Below are 13,083 nucleotides of genomic sequence, written 5' to 3'. Positions count from 1 at the left end.
ATTGCCACAGATGACTCTGAAGGCAAAGTCAATGAGAATATTTAAAGTGGAGATTGATCGGTTCTTGATTAGTCAAAGGTTAGCGAGAGATGGCAGGAGAATGGGGTTGAGAGAGATAATGAATCAGCCATGATGAAATAGCAGAGAAAACTTGATGGGCCGAATGGCTTAATTCTGCTCCTCTGTGTCAGTGGCTTATGGCAGTTACAGAGAAAGTTTAGCGAGCTTGGTACCTTTAACCATCTCCTGGAGTTCCGGTAAGATCTCGATGTGGTGAGCCATGTCAGTGGCCAAAATAATGTCCCGCATCAAGTCCAGCATCTTCTGGTAGTCCTGCGCCAAGGAACAGAGGAGGTCAGGAGCACTCAGTACGAAGCTACTGGAGAAGGATGGGGAGAGCGTGGTCACCGGGATTGGACGGGACGAGACGGACAGCAAGTAGGATGGAATAGTCACCAGAAGGACAGATGCCAGGATGGGGTACTCACCGGAATGGAGTGGTCGCTGGGTACATGGGTACTATGGACACTCAGATGGGATGGTCACCCATAGAACATAGAATAGTACAGCACAGTACAGGCCCTTCAGCCCACAATGTTGTGCCGACCCTCAAACCCTGCCTCCCATATAAGCCCCCACCTTAAATTCCTCCATATACCTGTCTAGTAGTCTCTTAAACTTCACTAGTGTATCTGCCTCTACCACTGACTCAGGCAGTGCATTCCACACACCAACCACTCTCTGAGTAAAAAACCTTCCTCTAATATCCCTCTTGAACTTCCCACCCCTTACCTTCAAGCCATGTCGTCTTGTATTGAGCAGTGGTGCCCTGGGGAAGAGGCACTGGCTATCCACTCTATCTATTCCTCTTATTATCTTGTAGACCTCCATCATGTCTCCTCTCATCCTCCTTCTCTCCAAAGGGTAAAGCCCTAGCTCCCTTAATCTCTGATCATGGAGAGGGGAAGGATGAACACTGGGTTCGTATGGACGTCTGGGGTGGGACGTACACCAGAATGAGATGTACAGAGATAGAATGGTCACCAGGCTGGAATGGACACTGAGTTCAAGTTTCTTGTTGTTCAACTGTACACACGTATACCACCAAACGAAATAACGTTCCTCTGAACAAAGGTGCACAACACAGTACATATAACCCACACACATAGCACATAAAGTAACTTTACCACAAATAAAATTAACAACTAATAAGGTGCATTTACAACACAAGTTAAAAAGCAAACAGCATAATGCCACTGGCGCTTTAGAAAAGATGAGACCCAGGTGGTGGCAGAGAGTTCAGTAACCTCACAGCCTGGAGGAACAAGCTGTTTCCCATCCTAACTGCTGTTCTTCTAATGCTATGGTACCTCCTGCCTGATGGTCAGGGCTCAAAGAGATTATTGGGTGAATGGGAGGGACCATTGACACTGCTAAGGGCCCTGATATCCTTCATAGGGACTTGTGGTCAAATACTTCACAATTCATGTGCCACACAGTGATACAGCAGATAAGGACACTCGGCGGTGCTTCTGACATGGGATGGTCACTCAGCCAGGCTGGGATAGGGACAGGGACAGGATGGACACAGGGGGAAGGTGGACGGGAAGGATGGACATTGAGGTTGGATGGACACTGAGTTAGATGTCAGGCACTGCCTGTGTGGAGTTTGTACATTCTCCCCACAATAGTATAGGCTCTGGTTTCCTCCCACATTCCAAAGACCGACATTGTCGATGGCTCAATCGGCCATTGTAAATTGTCCCCAGCGTGTGGGTGACAGGTGGAATCTGGGAGGAAACGATAGGAATGTGGGGAGAATGTGATTAGTGTGGGCTCAGCACATCACTGGGACTCAACTACAAGACCTGGCAACAATCTACAAGTCTCGAAGTACAGGCACACTCATAACATCATTAAAGACCCATCCCATCCCGGACTTGTCTGTTCAATCTCCTGCCATCTGGTAGGAGATACAGAAACATCTTAGCCAAGACAATAAGACTGAAAAACAGCTTCTTCCCCAGGGCTGTTGTTTAGCTGAATAATGCTACACCCCAGCTTGCCGATGGCCTTTGTATGTTATGGACCATCAAAGTCACTTGCTGCATGTAAAAATGGGATTTTTTTTCTAATTAAGCAGTACTGCATGCATTGTAAATATCTATTTTGCACGGACTGGAGTAACTCCACAATCTCACTGTCTTGAGCAATGGCAATAAAGTTCTACACACAAAATTAGAACATAGAATAGTACAGCACAGTACAGGCCCTTCGGCCCACAATGTTGTGCCAACCCTCAAACCCTGCCTCCCATATAAGCCCCCACCTTAAATTCCTCCATATACCTGCCTAGTAGTCTCTTAAACTTCACTAGTGTATCTGCCTCCACCACTGACTCAGGCAGTGCATTCCACGCACCAACCACTCTCTGAGTAAAAAAACCTTCCTCTAATATCCCCCTTGAACTTCCCACCCCTTACCTTAAAGCCAAGTCCTCTTGTATTGAGCAGTGGTGCCCTGGGGAAGAGGCGCTGGCTATCCACTCTATCTATTCCTCTTATTATCTTGTACACCTCTATCATGTCTCCTCTCATCCTCTTTCTCTCCAAAGAGTAAAGCCCTAGCTCCCTTAATCTATGATCATAATGCATACTTTCTAAACCAGGCAGCATCCTGGTAAATCTCCTCTGTACCCTTTCCAATGCTTCCACATCCTTCCTATAGTGAGGTGACCACTAAAATTGCTGGAGGAACTCAGCAGGCTAGGCAGCATCTATAGAAAAGTACAGTCGTTCGGGCCAAAACTCTTCGGCAGGACTGGAGAAAAAAGGTGAGGAATAAATTTAAAAGGTGTGGGAGGGGAGAGAGAAACACCAGGTGATAGGTGAAACTGGGAGGGGAGGGATGAAGTAATTAGCTGGGAAATAGCCTTCTCCAATCAACTTCCCAGCAATTTACTTCATCCCTCCCCCTCTCGATTTCACCTATCACCTTGTGTTTCTCCCTCCCCTCCACTCACCCTCTAACTGTGACTCCTCATCTTCTTTTTCTCCAGTCCTGCGAAGGGCCTTGGCTCGAAAAGTCGACTGTTTACTATTTTCCACAGATGCTGCCTGCCCTGCTGAGTTCCTTCAGCATTTTGTGTGTGTTGCTTGGATTTCCAGCATCTGCAGATTTCCTCGTGTTCGTGACAATAAGGTTCTGCTTTGTCCTATTCTATTCTATTAGTGCGAGTGGGTGGTTGAACGTTGGTGCATCCTGGTGAAGTTGGCATTTGGCATCCTGGTGAAGTTGGCAATTGGCATGCCGGTGAAGTTGGCAATTGGCATGCTGGCCTTCATCAGTCAGGTCATTGAGTACAGAGGTTGGTACATTATGTTGCAACTCTACAAGACACTGCGGAGGCTGCACTTGGAGTACTGAGCTCAGTCTAGGTCACTCTGCTATGGAAAGATGTCATTAAGCTGGAAAGAGTGCAGAGGAGACTTATAAGGATGTTGCGAGGTCTTGGGGAACTGAGTCATGGAGAGAGGCTGAACAGATTGGGACTTTTTGTTCTGTCAGCACACAGGTGAATGAGGGGTGATTTAATAAAGGTGAATTAAATCATGATGGGCATAGTTGAATGCACACAGCCCTTTTCCCAGGGCTTGGAAGTCGAGAAATCGAAGGCACAGGTTTAAGGTGAGGAGGCAGAGATTTAACAGGAACCTGAGGGGTAACATTTTCACCCAGAGGGAGGCCCATACATGGAATGAGCTGCCAGAGAAAGTGATTGAGACAGGTATATTAACAATATTTATGAGACATTTGGGCAGGTATATGGATAGGAAAGGTTAGCATTGTTGCAGCAGCCATCATCTTGAGTGGACATAGTCGGAGTGGTGATCTTAAAGCGAAAAGAGACTTCACTCAGAGAGAGCAAAGGAAAGAAATGCTCAGTGTTTCTCCCTCTCTTCTTTATATCTGCTCAGTGAGGACAGGAGAGATGACAGATAGGATAGTGAAATGCTCCCCTTGTGGGATGTGGGAAGGCAGTGTCCCTGACAACTACAACTGCACATGGTGTGACTAGTATCTTGAGTTGTGTATATTTCAATGTAAGAAGTATCGTAGGAAAGGAGGATAATAGTACTGAAGATGAGGTAGCTGGTTTACAAACAGAGGTAATGTGTAGTGAGGAGAGGCTGTTGATAGGGCAAAATTGCAGTCAACAGGATGAGTTGCAATGTAAATGGCAGATAAAATCAAAAGGGTGAATACAGGACTTAAGGTGTTGTATTTGAATGTGTGCAGTATATGGAATAAGGTAGATGAACACAGCACACAGATACAGATTGGCATGTATGATGTTGTGGGCATCATGGAATCAAGGCTGAAAGATTATAACTGGGAGCTTAATGTCCAAGGATACACATTGTATCAAAAGGATAGACAGGAGGGCAGAGGGGGCTGTGTTGCTCTGTTGGTAAAAAATGAAATCAAGTCATTAGGTAGAGGTGACATAGAAGGTGTTGGCTGATTGTGGATGGAGCTAAGGAACTGCAAGGGTAAAAAGACCCTGATGGGAGTTGTATACAGACCCCCAAACAGTCGGAAGGATGTGACCTACAAATGACAAAGGGAGATAGAAAACGCATGCCAAAAGGGCAGTGTTACAATAGTCACGGGTGACTTCAATATGGAGGTAGATTGGAAAAACCAGGTTGGTACTGGAACAGGAGGGGGAATTTCTAGAGTGCCTACGAGATGGCTTTTTACAGCAGCTTGTGTTGAGCCCACTAGAGGGTCAGCTATTCTGGATTGGGTGTTGTGCAATGAACCAGAATTGATTAAAGAGCTTAAATTAAAAGAATCTTGAGGGTCAAATGATCAAAGTATGGTCTCAATTCACCCTGAAATTTGAGAAGGAGAAGCTAAAGTCAGATGTATCAGCATTACAGTGGAGTAAAGGGAATTACAGAGGCATGAGAGGCGTTGGCCAGAATTGATTGGGAAAAAAACACTAGCAGGGATGATGGCAGAGCAGCAACGTCTGGAATTTCTGGAAGAAATTGGGAAGGCACGGGATATATACACCCTAAAGAAGAAGAGATATTCTGAAGGAAAGATGGCATAACCGTGGCTAACAAGAGAAGAAACAGCCAACATAAAAGCCAAAGAGAGGACAAATAATAGAGCAAAAATCAGTGGGAAGTTGGAGGATTGGAAAGCTCTTAAAAACAAACAGAAGAAAACTAAAAAAGTCATTAAGGTAAAGAAGGAATACAAAAGTAAGCTAGTCAATAATATTAAAGAGGATACGAAAGATTTCTTCAGATACATAAAGTGTAAAATAGAGTTGAGAGTGGATATCAGACCACTGGAAAACGATGCTGAACAAATAGAGATGGGGGACAACAAATTAGTGAAGAGACTGAATAAATAGTTTGCATCAGTTTTCACTGTGGAAGACAGTAGCAATATGGTGGAAGTTCCAGGTATTGGAGGAATAAAGTGTGTGAATTTACCATAACTAGAGAGAAGGTTCTTGGGAAACTGAAAGGTCTGAAGGTAAATATGTCAGCTGGACCAGATGGTGTACACCCCAGGGTTCCAAAAGCGATTGTGGAGGCATTAGTAATAATCTCTCAAGAATCAATATGTTCTGGAATGGTTATAGAAGACTGGAAAATTGCAAATGTCACTCCACTATTCAAGAAAGGAGAGAGGCAGAAGAAAGGAAACTATAGGCCAGTTAGTCTGATCTCAGTGGCCGGGAAGATGTTGGAGTCGAGTATTAAGGATGAGGTCTCAGGATACTTGGAGGCACATGATAAAATGGCTGTAGTCAGCATGGATTCCTCAAGGGAAAATCTTGCCTGACAAATCTGTTGGAATTCTTTAAAGAAATAACAAAGAAATAAAATGAAGATCATTTGATGGCTCTGGGTCTGTACTCATTGAAGTTCAGAAGAGTGAGACGAGATATGACCTCATTGATACCTATTGAATGGTGAAAAGCCTTGATAGAGTCAAGTCAAGTCACTTTTTATTGTTATTTCGACCATAACTGCTGGTACAGTACACAGTAAAAAGGAGACAATGTTTTTCAGGACCATGGTGCTACATGAACAATACAAAAACTACACTGAACTACGTAAAACAACACAAAAACCACACTAGACTACAGACCGACCCAGGACTGCATAAAGTGCACAGAACAGTGCAGGCATTGCAATAAATAATAAACAAGACAATAAGCACAGTAGAGGGCAGTAGGTTGGTGTCAGTCCAGGCTCTGGGTATTGAGGAGTCTGGTGACTTGGGGGAAGAAACTGTTACATAGTCTGGTCGTGAGAGCCTGAATACTTTGGTGCCTTTTGCCATATGGCAGGAGGGAGAAGAGTTTGTATGAGGGGTGTGTGGGGTCCTTCATAATGCTGTTTGCTTTGCAGATGCAGCGTGTGGTGTAAATGTCTGTAATGGTGGGAAGAGAGACCCCGATGATCTTCTAAGCTGACCTCACTATCCACTGCAGGGTCTTGCGATCCGAGATGGTGCAATTTCCGAACCAGAGTGGATTTGAAGAGGATGCTTCCTACGGTGGGAGAGTCGAAAACCAGAGGACATAATCCCAGAATAGCAGGGGTGTCCTTTTTGAATGGAGATGAGGAGGAATTTCTTTAGCCAGGGAGTGGTGAGTCTGTGGAATTCTTTGCCACAGGTAGCTGTGGAGGCCAAGTCTTTATTTATATTTAAGGTGGAGATTGATAGATTCTTGATTGGTCAGGGCATGAAGGGATATGGGGAGAAGACAGGAGATTGGGGCTGAGGAAAATTAGATCAGCCATGATGAAATGGTGGAGCAAATTTGATGGGCCTAATTCTGCTTCGAAATCTTAAGGTCTTGTAGCCTTATGGCTAGGAAAGGTAGAAATTCAGAGAAGATTTGATAGGAGTATACAAAATTATGAGGGGTATAGGTAGGGTAAATGCAAGCAGGCTTTTTTCACTGAGGTTGTGGGAGACTAGAACTAGAGGACATGGGTTAAGGTGAAAGATGAAATGGTTAAGGGGAACCTGAGAGGAAATTTCTTCACTCGGAGGGTGGTGAGAGTGTGGAATGAGCTGCCAGTGGAAGTGGTGGATGTGGGTTTGATTTCAACATTTAAGAGGAATTTGGGTATTTTATTTATTTCGAGATACAGCAAGTAACGGGCCCTTTCAGCACAACACACCGCACTGCCCAGCAATGCACCTGTTTAACCCCAGCCTAATCACAGGACAATTTACAAAGACCAATTAACCTACCAACGAGTACGTCTTCGGACCGTGAGAGGAAACTCTCTCCCTCAGGGGAAGAACATACAAACTTTCTTACAGAGGACGCCGGAATCGAACTCCAAACTCTGACTTCCCCAGGTGTAACCGCTAACCTACCGTGATGCCCCAAGAGTAATCTGTGTAAATTTAACGTTTTGAAATTGTGGACGGGTAAGTATGTTTGAACAGTATGCAAGACAGGTTTTTCAATGTGCCTCGTTACACGGTACGATAATAAACTGATCTACCAATTGCACTCACCTTCCGTGAGAAGGACTCAAAGATATTGCACCCCTCAGTGTTCAGAATGGCGATGGCCTGAGCAAAATGGTGCCTCTGTGTATGGGAGAAAGAACGCAGACCTTGTAAGTGAGTGAGACCACACCACAGACCCCCTCAAACCCTTCCTTCCCATCCCACCAAGTGTTGACACAAAGTTGTCACTCACAGCTTCCATTCCCACCACTGACACTGATGGGAATGAGGCTCTTGGGCCCACTCCGTCCATTGCAGCGCTTGGGATTCCCCCCATGGATCCCATTCCCCTTCTGCTCCAAATGTGCCCAGATCCCAAGGAACCCTTAAATTCTGGTTGCCCATTCTATCAGAAGAAAGGACACGAAACTGTACAGAATGGTACAGGCCCTTTGGCCCACAACCTTTTAACCTACTCCAAGATCAATCTACCCCTCCCCTCCTGCACAGCCCTCCATTTGCCAACTGAATAGTCTCCTAAATGTCCCTAATGTATCTGCCTCTGTCACTGACCCTGGCAGCACGTTCCACACATCCACCACTCTCTGTATAATAAAAACCTACCTCTGACATTGCCCCTGCACATTCCTCCAATCACATCAAAAAGCTGTCCATTAGAACATGGAACAGAGAACAGACAAGCACAGTACAGCTGAACTGGCCCACAATGTTTTTAACCTACTCTAAGATCAATCTAACACTTCCCTCCCACAGAGCCCTCCAGCTTTCTACCATCCATGTGCCTATCTAACAGTCTCTTCAATGTCCTCAAAAGTACCTGCCTCAACCACCACAAACCATGCAATGTGTTCCAGGCATGCAGGTAAAAATCTCAAGAAAGCAGCATCCCTCACCACCCAGGGCATGTACCATGAGGGAGGAGGTGCAGGAGCCTGAAGACACACCTCAATGATTCAAGAACAATTTCTTTTCCTCTGCCAGCAGTTTTCTCAACAGTCTGTGAAATACCTTACTATTCCTCTTTTCCACTTCTCTTTTGCAACTCATACCAAATAGAGTCATTGAAAACTACAGCACAGCCACAGGCATTTGGCTCATGTAGACCATGCCAAACCATTTAAACTACCTACTCCTACTGAACTACACCTGGACCATAGCCGTCCATACCTCTCCCATCCATGTACCTATACAAATTTCTCTTAAACATTGAAATCGACCCCACATCTACCACTCGCACTGGCAGCTCGTTCCACACTCGCGCCACCCTCTGAGTGAAGAAGTTTCCCTCATGTTCCCCTTGAACATTTAACCTTTCACCCTTAACCCATGACCTCTAGTTGGAGTCTCATCCAACCTCAGTGGAGAAAGCTTGCCTGCAGTTGGACGGTGGGCAGCAGGGGTGTGTAAAAAGTTCTAGCTTTCAATCAGGATGGTGATCAAAATTTTAAAGGCAGCAGTTTCTCTGAGTTGAGGAGTAACCAATCAACAGGAGGCAGTGCGTAAACAGAGTTACCTTTCAGTCAGGTTGGCATTCAAGATTTAATAAGCAGAGCTTCCTGATAGCTTCTCGGAGTTGACAACCAATCAGCAAGAGGGATTAATTAGAAAGGACCAATAAAAATAGCACAGGTGAAAGTGGAGTGGCCATCTTGTGAGTGTGCCAGTACTTAAGAGTGGCTTTGGCTCATCAGGCTTGGCTGAGGTAAAGTACTTTGTAAGTTACTTTCTCTTTCTCTTCTTACTTGTTCATTCCTCATCCATTAGGGCATAGTTGCTTAGTGAGAATGGCTCCAGGGGCTGGGTTTTGTACTGTGTGTGGCATATGGGAAGTCTGGGAGACCTTTGCACCAGGTGCTCCAAGTTGCATCTCGTGAGGGAATGTGCTAAGTAATTGGAGCTGCAGCTCAATGACCTTCAACTCACACAGGAGAATGAAGAGGTGATAGACAGGAGCTACAGGGAGGCAGTCACTCCTAGATTGCAGGAGACAGGTAACTGGGTGACTGTCAGGAGAAGGAGGGATAATGCACAGCCAGTGCAGAATACACTTATGGACATTCCCTCAATAGTAAGTATTCAACTTTGGATACTATTGGGGGGGGGAACCTACCAGGGGGAGCCACAGTGGCCGGGTCTCTGGCACTGAGTCCAGTACCGTGGAATTGATGGCTTTTTTGCAAAGTTTGCAGATGATATGAAGATACAGTAGGTGGAGGGACAGGTAGTTTTGGAGAAATAAAGGGACTGCAGAAGGATGTAAACAGATTAGGAGAATAGGCAAAGAAGTGGTATATGGAATACAGTGTTGGGAAGTGTGCAGGCTCTGGTCTGTATTCACTCGAATTCGGAAGAATAACGGGTGACCAAGTTGAAGCTTATCAAATGGTGAAATGCCTTGATGGAGTGGATGTGGAGAGGATGCTTCCGGTGATGTGAGAGCCTAAGACTAGAGGACACAGCCTGAGAATAGAGCGCTGTCCTTTTAGAAGGAAGGAATTTCTTTAGCCAGAGAGTGGTGAATCTGTGGAATTTGTTGTCACAAGCAAGTCCATGTATATTTAAGGCAGAGGTTGATAGATTCTTTAGTGGTCAGGGCATGAAGGGATGCGGGTGGGGGGGGGGGGGGGAAGCCAGGAGATTGGGGCTGAGAGGAAAAATGGATCAGCCATGGTGAAATGGTGGAGTGGACTCAATGAGCCAAATGGCCTAATTCTGCTTCTATGTCTTATTACTGTATCTTATGGCCTCAAGATCTTCCAGAGGACCAATTTTGTCCCTTGCAAACCTTTTGCTCTTCACATATCCATAGAAGCCCCTAGGATTCTCTTTCACCTTCTCTGCTAGAGCAAACTCATGCCTTCTATTAGCCTTCCTGATTTCTTTCTTAAGTGTTCTCTTGCATTTCTTATATTCCATAAACACCTCATTTGTTCCTGCCTGCCTGCCTATACCTGCAATCCACACTTGCCAGATCCTTTCTGATACCATCAAAATTGGCCTTTCTCCAATTTAGAATATCAACCTGTGGACCAGACCTATCCTTCTCCATAATTATCTTGAAACTAATGGCATTATGATCACTGGATGCAAAGTGTTCCCCTACAGAAACTTCTGTCACCTGCCCTGTCTCATTCCCTATAACAGATCAAATATCACACACTCTCTTGTTAGGACTTCTATGTACTGATTAAGGAAACTTTCCTGAACACACTTGACAAACTCTCTCCCATTCAGCCTTTTTACAACATGGGAGTCCCAGTCAATATGTGGAAAGTTAAAATCACCTACTATAACCATCTTATGTTTCTTGCCACAGTCTGTGATCTCTTGACAAATGTATTCCTCTAAATCCTGTGGACAGTTAGGTGATCTATAATATAGCCCCATTGGTGTGGTCATACCTTTGTTATTTCTCGGATCCACCCATAAAGCCTCACTAGATGAATTCTCCAGTCTGTCCTGATGGAGCACGGCCGTGACATTTTTCCTTACAAGTAAAGCCACTCTTCCCCTTTAATCCCTCCTGCTCTATCATCCCTCACAGGTGGATAGGGTAGTTAAGAAAGCTTATGGGGTGTTAGCTTTCATAAGTTGAGGGATAGAGTTTAAGAGTCACGATGTAATGATGCAGCTCTATAAAACTCTGGTTAGGCCACACTTGGAGTACTGTGTCCAGTTCTGGTCACCTCACTATAGGAAGGATGTGGAAGCATTGGAAAGGGTACAGAGGAGATTTACTAGGATGCTGCCTAGTTTAGAGAGTATGCATTATGATCAGAGATTAAGGGAGCTAGGGCTTTACTCTTTGGAGAGAAGGAGGATGAGAGGAGAAATGATAGAGGTGTACAAGATAATAAGAGGAATAGATAGAGTGGATAGCCAGCACCTTTTCCCCAGAGCACCACTGCTCAATACAAGAGGACATGGCTTTAAGGTAAGGGGTGGGAAGTTCAAGGGGGATATTAGAGGAAGGTTTTTTACTCAGAGAGTGGTTGGTGCGTGGAATGCACTGCCTGAGTCAGTGGTGGAGGCAGATACACTAGTGAAATTTAAGAGACTAGTAGTACTAGAGAGGTATATGGAGGAATTTAAGTTGGGGGCTTATATGGGAGGCAGGGTTTGAGGGTGGCACAACACTGTGGGCCGAGGGACCTGTACTGTGCTGTACTATTCTATATTCTATATTCTATCATGTCTAAAACATTGAGCTGGCAGTCTTACCCCTCCTGCAACCAAGTCTCACTAATGGCTACGATATTGTAACCCGAGGAAAGAGGACCGGGTCGAGACAACAGAGACTTTTGGAGAAGAGGAGTTCAGTGGGTAATACCTTTCTGGCTGACCGGAAGTGCACTGAGAGTGGTAAGCGTAAAGGAGTTGGGCGCTTATTGGTCTGGCTAACAACGGATGGTGCAATCCGGGGCATATTACGATCGAGGAACGTGTTTGCAGACTGGATATTGAACTTTTTACTGTTGGACTTTGGCCACATTCCACCATGATACAACACTGGGTATCACAGGAGGTCGTTCCTGCCTGTGGCCATTGAATGTGCAGCTCCTCCCGTGGAGGGTCAGACACCCTGAGCCAATAGACTGGTCCTGGACTTATTTTCCATCTGGCATAGTTTGCATTTTGTTGTTTGATTGTTGGGGTTTTTTGTATTGCTATTTACACCCTATTCTTGGTTGGTGCGGCTGTAATGAAACCAAATTTCCCTCGGGATTAATAAAGTATATCTCTATCTATCTATCTATCTAACTCCACGTGCTGATCTATGCCCTAAGCTCATCTGCCTTACCTATGACACCTCTTGCATTGAAATACATGCAGCTCAGAAAATTAGCCCCACCATGCTCAGGCTTTTGATTCCCGACCTCGTCTGACTTCATAACAGCATCTGTCTCCGTGACCACTCTACAATTTGTTCTGGTGCTCTGGTTTCATTCCCCTACAACTCTAGTTTAACACCCCCAACACCGTGCAGCATTAGCAAACTCTCCCACTATAGATATTAGACCCTTCCAGTTCAGGTGCAAACCATCTCTTCTGTATAGGTCCCAGCTCCCTGGAAGAGAGACCAATGATCCAAAAATCTGAAGGCTTCCTTCCTTCCTACACCAACTTCTTAGCTGCGTATTAAACAGTACGATCTTCCTATTTCTGGAATCATTAGCACATGGCATGGGAAGCAATACTGAGATCACAAACCTGGAGGTCCTGTCATTTAACTAAGCACCTTACTCCCTGAACTCACTTTGCAGAACCTCGCCCTCTTCCTAGCCATGTCATTGGCATTTACATGGACCACGATCTCTGGATGTCTATGTTTAAATGTTTATAATTACACTGTACTGCTGCCAGAAAACAAGTTTCCTGGCACCAGTCAGTGATGATAAACCTGATTCTGACTAATGTACCTTTCGAGTGTTTCTATGGCCCAGACATGCCTGCAGTTCCCAACAACGACACTGGATGGCGGTATTGGCCAGGATAAATCTGTGCATTTGGACTCTGAGTATTCTGAGCAACGTTAAGCTTCTCTAAGTCATAGTCATA

General features: G+C 45.1%; 1 protein-coding gene across 6 annotated transcripts in view; it reads right to left on the bottom strand.

Annotated features, from left to right (window-relative positions):
• LOC140199980 (cGMP-dependent 3',5'-cyclic phosphodiesterase) overlaps positions 1 to 13,083 on the bottom strand; it is a 343,544-nt gene that overhangs the window by 18,141 nt on the left and 312,320 nt on the right. For all 6 annotated transcript variants that reach the window (XM_072262534.1, XM_072262539.1, XM_072262536.1 and 3 more), the window contains 2 exons: positions 7,570 to 7,644; positions 234 to 333 (listed from right to left, as the gene is read on the bottom strand). In XM_072262534.1, the coding sequence (XP_072118635.1) occupies positions 234 to 333; positions 7,570 to 7,644 (175 nt within the window). The remainder of the gene's footprint in view (positions 1 to 233; positions 334 to 7,569; positions 7,645 to 13,083) is intronic.

Source organism: Mobula birostris, chromosome 7 (genome assembly GCF_030028105.1).
Source record: "Mobula birostris isolate sMobBir1 chromosome 7, sMobBir1.hap1, whole genome shotgun sequence".
Taxonomy (NCBI): Eukaryota; Metazoa; Chordata; class Chondrichthyes; order Myliobatiformes; family Myliobatidae; genus Mobula; species Mobula birostris.
The sequence above is the reverse complement of the archived record's forward strand: the minus strand, read 5'-3'. Positions and strand labels throughout refer to the sequence as shown.